General features: G+C 45.9%; 1 protein-coding gene across 2 annotated transcripts in view; it reads right to left on the bottom strand.

Moving 5' to 3' along the window:
- Nucleotides 1-14794, bottom strand: part of mipol1 (mirror-image polydactyly 1) — a 146341-nt gene that overhangs the window by 78334 nt on the left and 53213 nt on the right. For both annotated transcript variants that reach the window (XM_079832306.1, XM_079832307.1), the window contains exons 5-6: nucleotides 9755-9968; nucleotides 8898-9030 (exon numbers count right to left, since the gene is read on the bottom strand). In XM_079832306.1, the coding sequence (XP_079688432.1) occupies nucleotides 8898-9030; nucleotides 9755-9968 (347 nt within the window). The remainder of the gene's footprint in view (nucleotides 1-8897; nucleotides 9031-9754; nucleotides 9969-14794) is intronic.

The raw sequence follows: 14794 nt of genomic DNA, 5'->3' as shown, positions 1-14794 counted from the left end.
ATTATCAGTGTTATTCACTTCACCTGTAATTATGTTATTCCAGATCAGTGTATAGCTACGACTTTTTACGATGCAATCAATTTCTGATGGATAAAATCAAATCCTGTCATCACATAGAAGTAAGCACTAACTTTGGTCAATGAATTTGATCATTAAACACTTCCTTTTTTCAAGTATTGCACTACGCACAATCCTGAAAACCATGAAAACAGAAATCATGGCAATCAGCACAGCATTGAGTTTTCAATCCAATTCCGGTTGACTTGGCAAAATTAGCTAACAACCGCTAGCTACCTACCTACCTAAATATAGTTAGTTAATATAGGATGTATTGTTAGGGCATTAATGCCATTAAATAATAATACGACTGATTGAGTGTGAACTTCAGAAGGATGTCAATGTTTGCTAACTTAAGCAGAGCTACTAGGAAAGGCACATCTGAAGTAATTTTAGAAAAATTAGTTAAGACGTGTATCTAAGCCCTAGCCTGGTCCTACCAGACTCTCGTACATTTCATTTTTACAGAGAGTCTGGCCACTCTCCATTGACAAGCGTTAACTTCCTTGAAGGCGGGTTCTCTGTTGAAGTTTAAAACTATTGGATCTGCCTAGAGCCACTCTGGATCAGCCATAACCAATCGCTAACGTTGGTCTTGACGTATGTCATGCGCCGTTCGCCTTTATTTCTCACACGGAAGTCCGTAAAAATAAATGTGCAGCCACCGCAGTGATAAAACCTTGTGCATTCGGATTGTGATTTATTCACGGTGGAGAGTTTTGTGATGGGGAACGCGCTGCTCATGTGGTCCGTAACATGACTGTATGCTGCAAATAAAATATCATATGCTTGGTATGATAAGAATAAATGCAGCCGTAAATAACGGCCCAATTCAAATGTTTACGTGCTTTTCTTCCTTTTATTTTTTGAGCGTGATGAAATATATTTCTCTTGAAAATACTTGCCAGCATTTAAAGAAATACAAGTCTAGAAATGCATCCAAATTACAGCAAAGCGCAGCCGTACGGTGCTCTGCAGTGGTCAAAAAGGATATAAACAGTGAATTTTGAAGTGATATATTCTTGAAAACTTAAATTACCACATGACCTTGGTGTTTGTCAAAAGCAGTAGGTAATTTGGCCTGGGATTTTTACGCGGGTGGTGGGAGACAGACGGCAATAAAATCACTGACTAGCACCTGTAAATGATGACAATACCTTCCGACCACATGCAAAACAATTTCCGGGGCCTCAGCCAACTCCTTCACCACTAACGGAGCGAGCTGGAAAATCAAACACATCATGGCCACCAAAAAAACTCTGCAAAGATAGTTCTTGCTCCGGCTTTAACTTCTGGATATTCGGCAGCGGTGCCACAACGGAATGAATGGCTTTGCTCGCATCTTTTCTCCGCCGCCATTATTGAACTACAACTCAAACTAGCGCACGACATCATCGTTCTCAGTCACTCCCTCTGTTCGCTGATTGGACCGGTAAAAATTTGTTCGGAGAAAACGTCTCGGTTACGTATGGTAACCCTCGTTCCCTGAAGGAGGGAACGGAGACGTACGTCGGACGTACCGACGAATTGGGATCACTTCAGGGAGCCCCTATCGGCTTCGAGATATAGAGAACAGGCCAATGGGCCATTGGCGTGCGAGATTTGCATCTCGCGCTCCGCCCCGCGCCGCGGGTATAAACAGGAAGCGAGAGCGAATGCACGCTGTTTTTCACTGAGGAGCCGAACTTAGTGGCTCAACCTGCAGTGATGGTACAGCAACTGTGGCGACGGGACGTACGTCTCCGTTCCCTCCTTCAGGGAACGAGGGTTACCATACGTAACAGAGACGTTCCCATTCAGTCGGTCACGTTCGACGTACGTCGGACGTACCGACGAATTGGGATCCCCTATGGAAAACGCCACAGTTACTACCACTTCCAGCGCCCAGCGATGAGCCCCTCAGACCCCGATCTGATGCGGGCGGGAAAGTTCACGCAGGGAGAGTCCAAGCTGCTGTTCCGCAAGACCCACTCAGCTGACTGTATTGGATAACGCTGGGAAAGCGTGCCTGTGAAGGCAGCTGCGGAAGCCACATCATGCCCAGAGGGAGTTAACATGTGGAGAATACACGTATGGGCTGGCCGTGGGCAGCACAACATACGGAAGTCCCAGGGGTGGCCCCGGCCAATTCGTGGAGGGGGACAACACGTACCTGGGACGGCAGAGGAGACTCTGCCGAGGGAAAGACACGGGCTCACCATAGGGAGCCGTACCGTGGAAGAATACACATATGGGACCGCCGTGGGGGTCACTACATATGGAACCCAGCCTAACACAAGTTCCACCAATGCATACGAGTGTTAGACCTGGCGTCGAACGCTCCGCCACGTCCGACTGCCGCGGGTTGCGGAGGACTCAACAGGGTTCGCCGATCCGGGGAACTCGACTGGAGCAGAATAAGCGCACGCATCCGTCTACCATAGGGGAGGGAATGGCGCAGCAAGTCGACACTAGAACAGGCACTTCGGTGTTACTGACTATGGGAAGTGAGCACACAGGAAGAAACCGGCTCTACACGGAGGCTATAGAATCTAGCGAACGTGTTAGGTGTCGCCCAGCCCGCAGCTCTACAAATATCTGTCAGCGAGGCGCCACGAGCCAGCACCCAGGAAGAGGCAACACCCCTAGTGGAGTGGGCTCTTAACCCGAGCGGGCAGGGCACGTCTTGGGACTGATAAGCCAAGACGATGGCATCCACTATCCAGTGGGCCATCCTCTGCTTGGAGACAGCCTTTCCCTTCTGCTGTCCTCCGTAACAGACGAAGAGCTGCTCTGAGGTCCTGAAGCTTTGCGTTCTATCCACGTAAGTCCGGAGAGCACGGACGGGACAGAGAAAAGCTAGGGCTGGGTCTGCCTCCTCCGAAGGCAGCGCTTGCAGGCTCACCACTTGGTCCCGGAAGGGAGTAGTGGGAACCTTGGGCACATATCCAGGCCGGGGTCTCATGATCACATGAGAGTTACCGGGCCCGAATTCCAGGCACGATTCGTCAACCGAAAATGCCTGCAGGTTCCCTACCCTCTTGATGGAGGCCAACGCAGTCAGGAGTATTGTCTTTAACGACAGAATTTTCAACTCAGCTGACTGCAGAGGCTCAAAGGGTTCTCTCTGTAGTGCAGTTAGCACCAGAGTTAAGTCCCAAGAGGGTATGGAGGGAGGACGAGGCGGATTTAACCTCCTCGCCCCCCTAAGGAACCTGTCGACCAGATCGTGCTTACCTAGAGATTTTCCATCTACTAGCTCATGATTAGCGGCAATAGCGGCAACATAGACTTTGAGGGTGGAGGGAGACAGCCTTCGCTCCAACCCATCTTGTAGAAAGGCAAGAACAGAACCGATCGAACATCTTCGGGGGTCTTCTCGGCGAGAAGAGCACCAATCGACGAACAGGTTCCACTTCAACGCATAGAGGCGCCTCGTAGAGGGGGCTCTAGCGGAAGTGATGGTGTCAACTACCGCTTGCGGTAGGTCACCTAGAACCTCTGCGTCCCGTCCAGGGACCAGACATGGAATTTCCAGAGGTCTGGACATAGGTGCCATAGGGTGCCCCGTCTCTGAGTCAGGAGGTCCTTCCTCAGAGGAATGGGCCAGGGAGGTGCTGTCGCAAGGAGCACTAGTTCCGGGAACCAAGTCCGGTTGGGCCAATATAGAGCGACCAACAGGACTTGCTCCTCGTCCTCCCTGACTTTGCACAGTGTCTGCGCAAGAAGGCTCACTGGGGGAAACGCATACTTGCGTTCTTCCCGGGGCCAGCTGTGGGCCAGGGCATCCGACCCGAGGGTTCCCTCGGTCAAGGAATAAAACCACTGACGGTGGGTCGTCTCTGGGGAGGCAAACAGGTCTACCTGTGCGGCCCCGAAACGACTCCAGATTAGCTGGATCGCCTGGGGATGGAGTCGCCATTCTCCCGGAAGCACCGGCTGACGTGACAGCTCGTCGGCTGCACGATTGAGCAGGCCCGGAATGTGAATGGCACGAAGCGACCTCAGATGCTTCTGACTCCATAAGGGGAGATGGCGGGCGAGTTGTGATATGCGACGAGAGCGTAGACCACCCTGTTTTTTGACGTACGCAACGGTCGCAGTGTTGTCCGTACGGACCAGAACGTGCTTGCCTCTGAGCGGAACTTTGAAGCGGCTGAGTGCAAGACGAACTGCTAACAACTCGAGGCAATTGATATGCCATTGCAGTTGAGGCCCCGTCCACAGACCCGAAACTGCAAGCCCGTTGTACGTGGCACCCCAACCCGTGGATGAGGCATGGGACGGAGTGCCTGGACACTTGTTCTAGGGGAACTCCCGCCCGTAGAAACAAAGGGTCCGACCATGGGCCGAAGGTTTGGCGGCACTTCGGAGTCACTTGGACACGGAGGGAACCGCTGTGCCACGCCCATCTCGGGACTCGATCGTGTAGCCAGCGTTGAAGCGGTCTCATATGAAGCAATCCGAGCGGCGTTACTGCGGCTGCGGATGCCATATGCCCCAGGAGCCTCTGAAAATGTTTCAGTGGTACCGCTGTCCTGCCTTTGAACGAATTCAAACAGTTCAACACTGACTGGACGCGCTCCTCGGTGAGGCGCGCTGTCATGGCGACCGAGTCTATCTCCATACCGAGAAAAGAGATCCTCTGTGTGGGACAGAGTTTGCTCTTCTCCCAGTTGACCCGAAGTCCCAACTGGCTGAGGTGACTGAGCACCTTGTCCCTGTGTTCGCACAACTGCTCTCACGACTGGGCAAGGATCAGCCAGTCGTCGAGGTAGTTGAGAATGCGAACACCATGCTCTCTCATGGGGGCAATGGCCACCTCCGCAACCTTCGTAAAGACGCGGGCGACAGGGACAGGCCGAAGGGCAAGACGCGGTACTGACATGCCCGTCCCTCGAACGCGAAGCGCAGAAAGGGCCGGTCGAGGGGAAACGAGAATGAAAGTACGCGTCCTTCAGGTCGATCGCTGCAAACCAATCTTGGGGACGGACGCACCTTAAGATGTGCTTCTGCGTTAGCATTCTGAACGGCAGCCTGTGAAGGGACCGGTTCAAGAATCGCAGGTCCAAGACCGGCCATAACCCGCCGCCTTTCTTGGGTACAATGAAGTACGGGCTGTAGAACCCGGACCTCATATCGGCTGGAGGGACCGGCTCCATCGCGTCCTTCGCCAGTAGGACTGCGATCTCCGCCCGGAGCACGGGGGCGTTCTCCTTCGCTACTGGGAAGTGAACGCCCCCAAACTTAGGGAGTGGCCCGAAGTGGGATCTGAGTGTGCTGTGCAACACTTACCTGCGTCCGCGGAAGGGGCGTGCGAGTGTGGGGAGGCCGCTTGAGTGCGTTCCCACAGCCGGCGCCCCCTGCTGGCGAAGGGAGAGGCGTCTGAGGGTGGCGAGGCATGGTAGCGTCGACCACCGCCGAGCACGCTCATAAATGAAGGAGGGGCTGAGCGTGGCAAGGCTTTGTGGCGTTGCGCACGGTCTGCCTCACCTCCTTCCTCAGTGGGGAACAAGAGTGGCGAGGCATAGCGTCGCGCACTGTTGTCCACGCACCGCTGAGAAGAGGGGAATGAGAGTGGCGAGGCTTTGTAGCGTCACACACTGCCATTCTCGCCCTCTTGTGGGGAGGGGAATGAAAGCGGCGAGGCTCTGTAGCGTCACACGCTGCCGAGACCCAGAGGTATTGGAACTGCTCTTTTTTTTTTTTTTTGGGTACCACTGGCTGTTTTTAACATCAGTGGCGGAACAGAATTACTAATGGTTTTCCACCCGGCCCTCCTCCGGGGAAGAACAGTTCCAGACCAAATCCGGGTCAATTGTGTTTCTGGACCAGGGTGGACATCGTCTAGCCAAGGGCCAGCGCTGTGCGCAGCTCAACCTCAGCTCAGAACTACCCTCGTGCACTAAGCAGGGCGGAGGTGGCCTGCCAGTGGCACTGCCACCCCACCGATGAGGGTAGTGAGAGAGAGGAAAACTTTATACAGATTATGGCCCTATTGGTGTTCCATATTTTGGCACCAATAGTTCCACAATGCCAAAGCCTTCCAATGCACATCCGAAAAAAGGCAAGGGGCAGGCAAGGCGATTTACGCGTTGCACTATGCCTCAGCCATCCGGGAAAGCATGGCTGTCAAGTATGAATCTGATTCAGCACGAGCGCCCACTATTACGGTGGGAATCTCAGCATCATCTTCATTTTCAACACATAACAGCCCTCTCTCCGATGCAGCGATTGACATCTGTCCTCTGCTAGAACCCCAAATGAAATGCTAGGTCCCCTTTCAAGGACCAGCAATCCCATCTGTAAGCTACCAGCAGACACGTGAGACAGTGGGCGTGGCCGTGAGACGGCACCGGAGGCGCCGAGTGACGCGCGCAGAGTTGCCGTGGCAACCCGCGCTGTCACCCGGCAGCCAGACGGCACACAGCGCGCTGAACACTCAAACCCTCACGCGGAAGGTGAGATGACCAGCGCGTCGACGTGATCCCGTTCCCCTGGGAGAACATGGATCACCCACGACACAGTCTCAACATGTTTATGCGAGAGGGATCGTGGCCGTCAGGACAGGAAACAACCGCATCCAGAAACGCACGAGTGGAATGACGTCTTGAAAAAGACACAGTGTCACACCCGTGTTGCTCTTTTGTGAGGAAACGCTCTTTAAACAGTGCTGAAGCACCCAGGGGAAGACCACGGCAACACACAGGTGGTAAGTGCAGTCCTGTGGTGCACTCACTGAAACAAACGCCCTCACCAAACCGACAGTTGCTGTGAGAACAGCAGTTTGTTATGCTGATGCAGCGGTGAACATGCGGTCGCGCTGATTGTGCCTTTTCGCCAACACAGAGCGTCCTTTTCGTTCTCTGGAGCATCTCTCTTGCAGATAGGCTCTCTTTTAGAAAAGCAGTCTTGCTTCATCAACGCCGTTCGGCTCCGAAGTGAATGACAGCGTGCATTCGCTCTCGCTTCCTGTTTATACCCGCGGCGCGGGGCGGAGCGCGAGATGCAAATCTCGCACGCCAATGGCCCATTGGCCTGTTCTCTATATCTCGAAGCTGATAGGGGCTCCCTGAAGTGATCCCAATTCGTCGGTACGTCCGACGTACGTCGAACGTGACCGACTGAATGGGAACCTAAGACTATACAGCAGTTCCAGACGGAGTACTGAAGGAAAATGAAAATTGAGCAGAAGTACGTAGGAGGGCGGAACCAGGCTATCTAAGCCCAGCCTGTGTGCATGAAGAGAAAAGGGCAAACCTGAAAACTAATAGCATGATCCCGTCTGATGGAGTTTCCAATCTGACTGAAATTTCCGATTCCAATTTCTGATTGAAATTAATAGACAAAATATGTTGACATTTTCAGAGTTTTAAAAATCTAGTCAAGTCACCTTAATTTATATAGCAGGACCCCCTCGAAAAAGAGATGGATCATCTCAAGGGGCTATCCTTAAATAAATAAATAAATAAATAAATAGCGTTTTATACAATACAGATTGTTTCAAAGCAGCTTTACAGTTGATAACAGGAAAATGAACCCCGCCCATGTTGTAAGGATGACACTTTATATTTTGTCAATGTTTGCAAATTTCCTTTTTGAATGAGCTTTCTAGAATGCTGTATGGCTAATATGGCTTACTAACGTTACCATAGCTCTAGTCTTTGTGAATACAGTCAGAGACTATGTCGACTCGTCGGTTTTATCCCGAAAACACTCACCATCTGCGTAATTCATAAACGCACATTTATTATGCATTGTATAGTCAGGTGACTGGCTTTTTACGTTCCCACATGAGCACCTATACAACAATTTATAGATTAACAATTTATGTATTAACATGACAGTACATGCTAGTCGATGAGTTGAATCAACATAACACCACAACGTTACATAAATGTTTCCACCAACCATTCAGTGCAGTCTAAAATTTGCAACCTCTTTCTGAGTCTCTCCATCTTTGTCTGACTCTGGTTCAAACATGTAAGGCTGCACTCCACAACATTTTGGCTGAGTGATATTCGCCTATTTTGTTTTTGACGGAGTATCTGAAGCATGTGTAAAGGATCCACCTTCTTCTTGAAGGGGGGCGGGGAGAAGCAGCTTATTTGCATTTAAAGGGACACACAAAAATGCTGTGTTTCTGCTCACACCCAAATAGGGGCAAATTTGATAGTTATATCATATTAAGTCATAATAAATGAGCTGGGGGTATTTCGAGCTGAAACGTCACAGACACATTCTGGGGACACCAGAGATTATGGCTGCGTCCGAAAACCTTGCCTCGCTGCCTTATCAGACAATGGCTTGTAAGGCTGCATTTGTGCATGAAGACACCTCACGAAACTGATTTCGGACACACTTCTTGGGCATTGTAACCGCTTAATGATCTACCGCAAAATAGAGACAGCTTTGGTGAGAACTAAACAAATATTTAATTACTACATTAGTAATTTCTCGTTAGAAATGACATCAGAAGTAGAAAATGTTGGTAAAAAAAAGGTACATTTACACAAAAACTGACCAGCAAACGCAACTTTCGGACGCCATCTTTTTTTCCCAGCTCAACTGTCACAGAATGGAACGCACAGGATTGCGGGATATGAAAGGCAGCGAAGAATACAAATATACTGCCTTCAAAAATCGATCAGATGAAGGTATCTCAGGAGACAGCAAGTGAAGCTACCATTAGATTCGGACGTGCCTTGGTGCCTTCCTGCCTTGAAATGTGTCCCCTAAAGGCAGCATTTTCCAGGTTTCGGACGCAGCCTATATGTCCCCTTTAACTCAAATTCAGCCTTTGCGAAGGACTAATTAGGCACAGTGGTTGACTTTATGAACTTCTTAATGTGTGACTTCACCTTCTTATTGAGGTCTCTAAGAGAATCCAGCTCTTTCAAGAGGAAGGCAATGTTTTTCTCTTTATCCAGTACTGGCACTTGCTTTTTGGAGTCGCTGGTAACTTTGGAATTCCCCTGGTCCTCATGAGCATGCCTTCAGAAAAGACAAAAGTTCATTAGAAGCGCTCTTATATTAGACTCCCAAACGGGCAACAAAAAATGAATCACATTCACATTCTGACATGCAATTATCAAATACACAAGGGATGCGGTCTCCCACTTTCAAGAATATTACTGTGACTTATTTACTTTGAGATATTAGTCAAATCATACAGTTGACCTTTAAGGTAATATTAAAGTATTACTGCACTGTATTGCAGGGTAAATTACTTCCCTCTTGTAGCCAGGAATTCGATTCAGTTCTTATTAAGGAGGCGAAGAAAATGCATTGGAATCTATATTTATAACAGGACGATTCACGCTGTATTATAATTAAAATCATCTTACAATGGACAACGATGCTAAAAATGAATATTACTGCTATATACACATTATTTAAAGGCCTTCTCAATAGTACTCAAGACAAAACAACTGTTGCATATAGGATATGGTTGCAATGGTTACCTACCATTTTAACAAAAATTAACATGCAATATGAATACTGAGCATGAATACATATTTTTTGGAACAGTTGGATGACTACTTTTGCCAAAATGTGTGCTATACAGGAGTGCACACTGCATTTTTAACATGCCTTCTTGACTCATTATTTGAATATATGACTCATTACTGGAATATTTGTCAAAATGAAGGCAATTTTAAAAATAAAACAACAAATATTAGAAATATACAGTCTACAGTCTCTCTCCTCTCCTGACCTGAGCGCGGCAGACCCTGGCCTGCTGACGTGAGGTGTGTGGACTGGACTGCTGGCTGTCTCGTTAATATCCTGCTCTTGCTGTGCTTCGGGTCTCTGTGGGCACAGTCTCTCCTCCTCCATGATTCTCACTTCAGCTGCAACTGGGCCTGGCACGGGTGGAGGTGGAGGGGGTCTGAGCGTCAAACCTTCTCTGGGCCTGGGAGCCTTAGATACTGCATGAATAAAAAACACAGAGTAAGAAAGAACCACAACAACACAAAAAGAGCAAAAAATATTTCCTAACTCAACTTCAATAGTACCACCAAGTGCTGTAGTGCTCCAAAAATGAATGCAATGAAATTAATGAAATTTTACAATAAAGTAGTCCACAAGACTATTGCACTATAGTGTTACTATTACCAAAGTTGGACTGCATTGACTATTGATTTGGCCCCTTCTATGCAATATCACAGGAGGGCAGTGTGTGTGTGTGTGTGTGTGTGTGTGTGTGTGTGTGTGTGTGTGTGTGTGTGTGTGTGTGTGTGTGTGTGTGTGTGTGTGTGTGTGTGTGTGTGTGTGGGCATGTTTTCGTGAAATATCAGGACACAAATGTGTATAATGACATGGGTATGACATAGGTATTACAAAAAGAGGGTGAAATATGAGGACGTTCCCCATGTCCTCACTTTTCAAAATGCTTATAAATCACACAGTACAAGTTTTTTTTCACAGAAAGTGAACTGCACAGTCTCCTGTGAGGGCTAGGTTTAGGGGCAGGGGCAGTGTAAGGGGATAGAAAATACGGTTTGTACGGTATAAAAACCATTACGCCTATGGAATGTCCTCACATTTCACAAAAACAAACATGTGTGTGTGTGTGTGTGTGTGTGTGTGTGTGTGTGTGTGTGTGTCTGTAGGGGGGGTGCCAAGCATATCCTCATTAATAATTGATCATTTTGCTTTACCTTTTTTATTTTTTATTTATGCATTTAAATGTAGAGAATATAATTGAATTTGATTTTTTTTATACATATATTGTTACATTTACTTTCAGCCCACGGCCCTTAATCAAGTTTAGGCCCTTCCTAATAAATTAGTAATAAATTAGTCCTAATAAAAATAAAGTTTGGGTACCTCTGATTATTACCATTATCATACCATAGCTTTGTGTGAGGAACAGAGTGAAATTTAAGTTACGTCGTGACAACTCTCTGAGTGTTTGGCATGGTAATGGATATGCAATGTAGATATGTTTGGTCTTGGCCAAATAGATCTGCTACGCTGCTGCTGCTGCTGTTGGTTATTGCTGCAGCAGATCATGTACGGGACTTTCTACTGCCAATACACACACGAAATGCTGCTGTGAGCAAGTAAGATATGCTGCTGCTGTACAATATAGCGTACATGAATTACCTGTGGCAGATCTATACAGGTGGAGCTGGGGAAGATAGAGGGTTTCTGAAAGCACGCTGCACTGCTAAGGCAAATGCTAGAAAAGTATTTGACGGTTGAGCATGCAAGCTCATTGGCTTTTGATAAAGCAGGAACCAATCAGCTGTGCCCTATAGAGCAGTGGTTTTCAAACCTGTCCTGGAGGCACCCCAGCCCTGCACATTTTGGCCCTGTTCCAAATGGCACCCTAAACCCTCATGGTCTTCCTACGAGTCCGCACTTTCACAATGTAATGCCAATGTAATTTTCCATCTTAAAAACAAAAATGTGAACAAGATGCAAGTTTTGGGCACTTGTGATCCATCTACAGCACCTGCTGCAGTATTTCAATAACTAAAAACAGTGGGGAAAACGTGAAAAACACTTATAGGTGCACTAATAAGGATTAAATTAAGCAAAGTTTAACGCTAATCAAGGATTTGTCGATCCGGGTTTTATTTTAAACCGAGTTGTGTTGCACCTCTTACCCTGTAGAAAGACCGTTAGCATTAAAGGGCTGATCGGGATGAACCGACGCCAGGCTAAAGAATTCTTATTAGTGCAACCCACCCTTAATGTGCCTTACATGTACCTTACTGTACCGTGATATTAAAAGATTTAATTCAGTTTACACCTTTTTGATGATGCATACTATATAGGCGAGTAGATGAGCCAAGAATATGAACGCAACGCGTTTTCTTTATAATGGTTTTCGAAGGGAATCAACCTCATGTTGCAGTAATATTCAGTGTTAATTTGCTTGCCTGTACAAAGTATGCAACATCAATAAGGTGTATTTTGAATTTGGTCTTTTAATATCACTGTCTTACTACATTAAAACTTACTACAAACCTGGTAAAAAGGACTGGCGGGCAATGGGGGAAAGTTGATTGGCTATGAGACACATGAGAACAAATTACATTTGGGGTCTTTGACGTAAAATCTGGTGTGATCATTTTTGACCAGCCATATCGAAATAAACAAAAACATGCATGACTTTTAAAATGCAGTTGAGGGAAGATTATCATATGAAAAAAAATAATAATTCAATTTCAGCTTTTTTCCCTCAAATAAATGACTTAGATTTTAAGGAGCTTTTATTTATATTCGGATCTTAACAGACCCTGGTGACTATAGCTTTCAATGTGAAGTAAAGAGCATCATTTTAGAAATAGTTGAGTAAATAATAGCAGAATGCAAATTTTTGGGTGAACAATTCCTTCCAAAGTTTCTTTTATCCAACACAATTAGTGCAAGCTAGTGCAAAAGCACAAAAATAGTGATTGTTTTCAAACAGGCTTCCCTTGTCTGTCATTGGTGGGCCAAACAGATAATCCCGCCACAAACTAAAGCTATTGGTTGTGTCAATGTGGGAATGCTCAAACAAATAAAGCATGTTTTAAAAGCGCCACATTACTTACACCATTCAGAGGAATCATCTGGCACTGCATATTCAAAAAAGAGAGTATTTGAACATCCAGAAAAAGCTTTAGAAGCTAAATGAAAAGGAGAACCCACAAGAAAGACGTTGCAACCATAACATACTAGTCTTCCATTCTACTGCTGTGAGATTACAGTCTGACGGTTTGAAAGGTGGCTCTGTTGGTTGGTTTGCGTCAGCTCTCTGAAAAGGAAACTAGGTCTGGCCGTCTTTCACGAGGGAATGTGGCGATCCATGCCGAGTGACTGGCAGGAGGGGGAAACGAGGTCTTCTGTCAATGTTTCTGTAGCGCTCAGGGCCAGAGATGCAGGCAGAGAGGCAAACACAGAGGCCTGTCTCTCTGGCAGCTTTTCTGAAGACGCGCTCTGCTCCTCAGGGAAAGCTGTATGTACCCCGGATTGTTTGTGATCAAAACTGAAGAGCAACGGTCCTTGTATCAGAGACATTTTTGAACTAGTACAAATTTGTGATGGCAAAACTGGTCAAGATATAGACTTGAAAGATACGACAAATGAAATAGTAACGTGAGAAGTAGAGTACATTAGGTACAAATAATGTCTTTCAGACAGGTTTCCTGGACCGTGTCTGCCATTGGTCTGCCAAACAGCCCCGAAACTCACACCATTGGTTGAGTCAGTGTTGCTGGGTTGGGCTGGCCAACAAACAGAACAATGTTTTGATAACGCCACAAAGCCAAAACGGTTTCATTATAGTATGGAAAAAAAATTACACACTTCAGCTTTTACCTCTACAAGCAAATTAAACAGATAGTAATGCTAAGTGCATGCGCAGGGTCAAGTGCTACACAAAAAAAGCAGTGTGGCTGTCCTGCGATTATAAAATATACATAAATCAGCTCAACATCAATGCAATTCAAATTGAGCAAAACTCAAACACGGAGCGATTAAATCAAAAGCATCAAAAAAGGGGAAATCATTCTGCGTTAATAAATGCGTTGTGATGCTCGAGTCTTGCGACCACGATGTCCAAAAAGCTCCAGCTTAGCCGCCACAATTATTTAGCGAAAGGTCAGGTTTTGAAGTCGAGATCAGGGAGGTCTGCCTCATGGCTTTGTTGCTAGGGCTCTGCTCTCAGGATTGCTGGAGACAGTTATTAGTATTCCCCGTAAGACTCACCCGTGCAAACACCAAATTCAAACCATGAATAATAACGCCAAACACACTTATAGGAGCCCTTTGTCACACTGCAAATATGCGACTTTTGGATACATTGTTCCCTAACCTGGGTTACTTCTTTAATTTTATCTCCCTCTCTGGGTGTCTCTCACAAAGGTAACTGCCCCTGAGAATGTGTGTTTAAAGCGCCATTTCCCTCACAAATGGGGTGAGCGGGGCTTTTAATCTAAGCGTGCAAAGTAAAGGCCCATTTCCTATGGGAACCAAGTGAGAAAGGACTCTCGTTTTAAATCCAACACTAAGAGCAAATTCAGAACTGAAGAATTGGCTCCCTTTCGATTCACAAGTGTGAATTTGAATCGAATCGGCCACATGAAGTTGAATTGGAATTTGAACTGGAATGACGGGAAGAGGAATTTACCGAATTTGAAATTCGATTGGAATTTACTGAAACAATACAGTCCTACATTTGTCCAACATAACATCAAATCGGGAGAGATCTTGGATGTTTTGATTTTTGGCTCCATTTTAAAGACTAAATTGGAGCATTCTGGGTAATTCAACATTTTTCCATATTGGTCCATAAAATAAATATAAAAATATTAAATGTAATAATTAGTGCTGTTAAATTGATTAATCGCGATTAATTGCATCTAAAATAAAAGTTTTTGTTTTTATATATATATATATATTATATATATATATATATATATATATATATATATATATATATATATATATATATATATATATATATATATATATATATATATATATATATATGTGCGCAAATGTATAATGAATATTAAATGTTTATATATATTATCAATTAAAGAACCACAACAGGAAATTCAAATAAATAAACAATTAAAAATCAATTAACGCTGATTTAAAAACAGTGAATATGTTTTTTTATTATACTTCCTTAAATGCACATTTAAAATTCTGCATCCTGCTTGCTACCTCAATTCAAATTCAGTTAAATACAATTTAAAAAGTACCCACAGTTCAATCCGGAATGCTGCACGAGACCATGAAAATACATTTTACG

Source organism: Gobio gobio (genome assembly GCF_949357685.1).
Source record: "Gobio gobio genome assembly, chromosome: 13".
Taxonomy (NCBI): domain Eukaryota; kingdom Metazoa; phylum Chordata; class Actinopteri; order Cypriniformes; family Gobionidae; genus Gobio; species Gobio gobio.
Note: the sequence above shows the minus strand (reverse complement) of the source record. Positions and strands in the feature narration are given on the sequence as shown.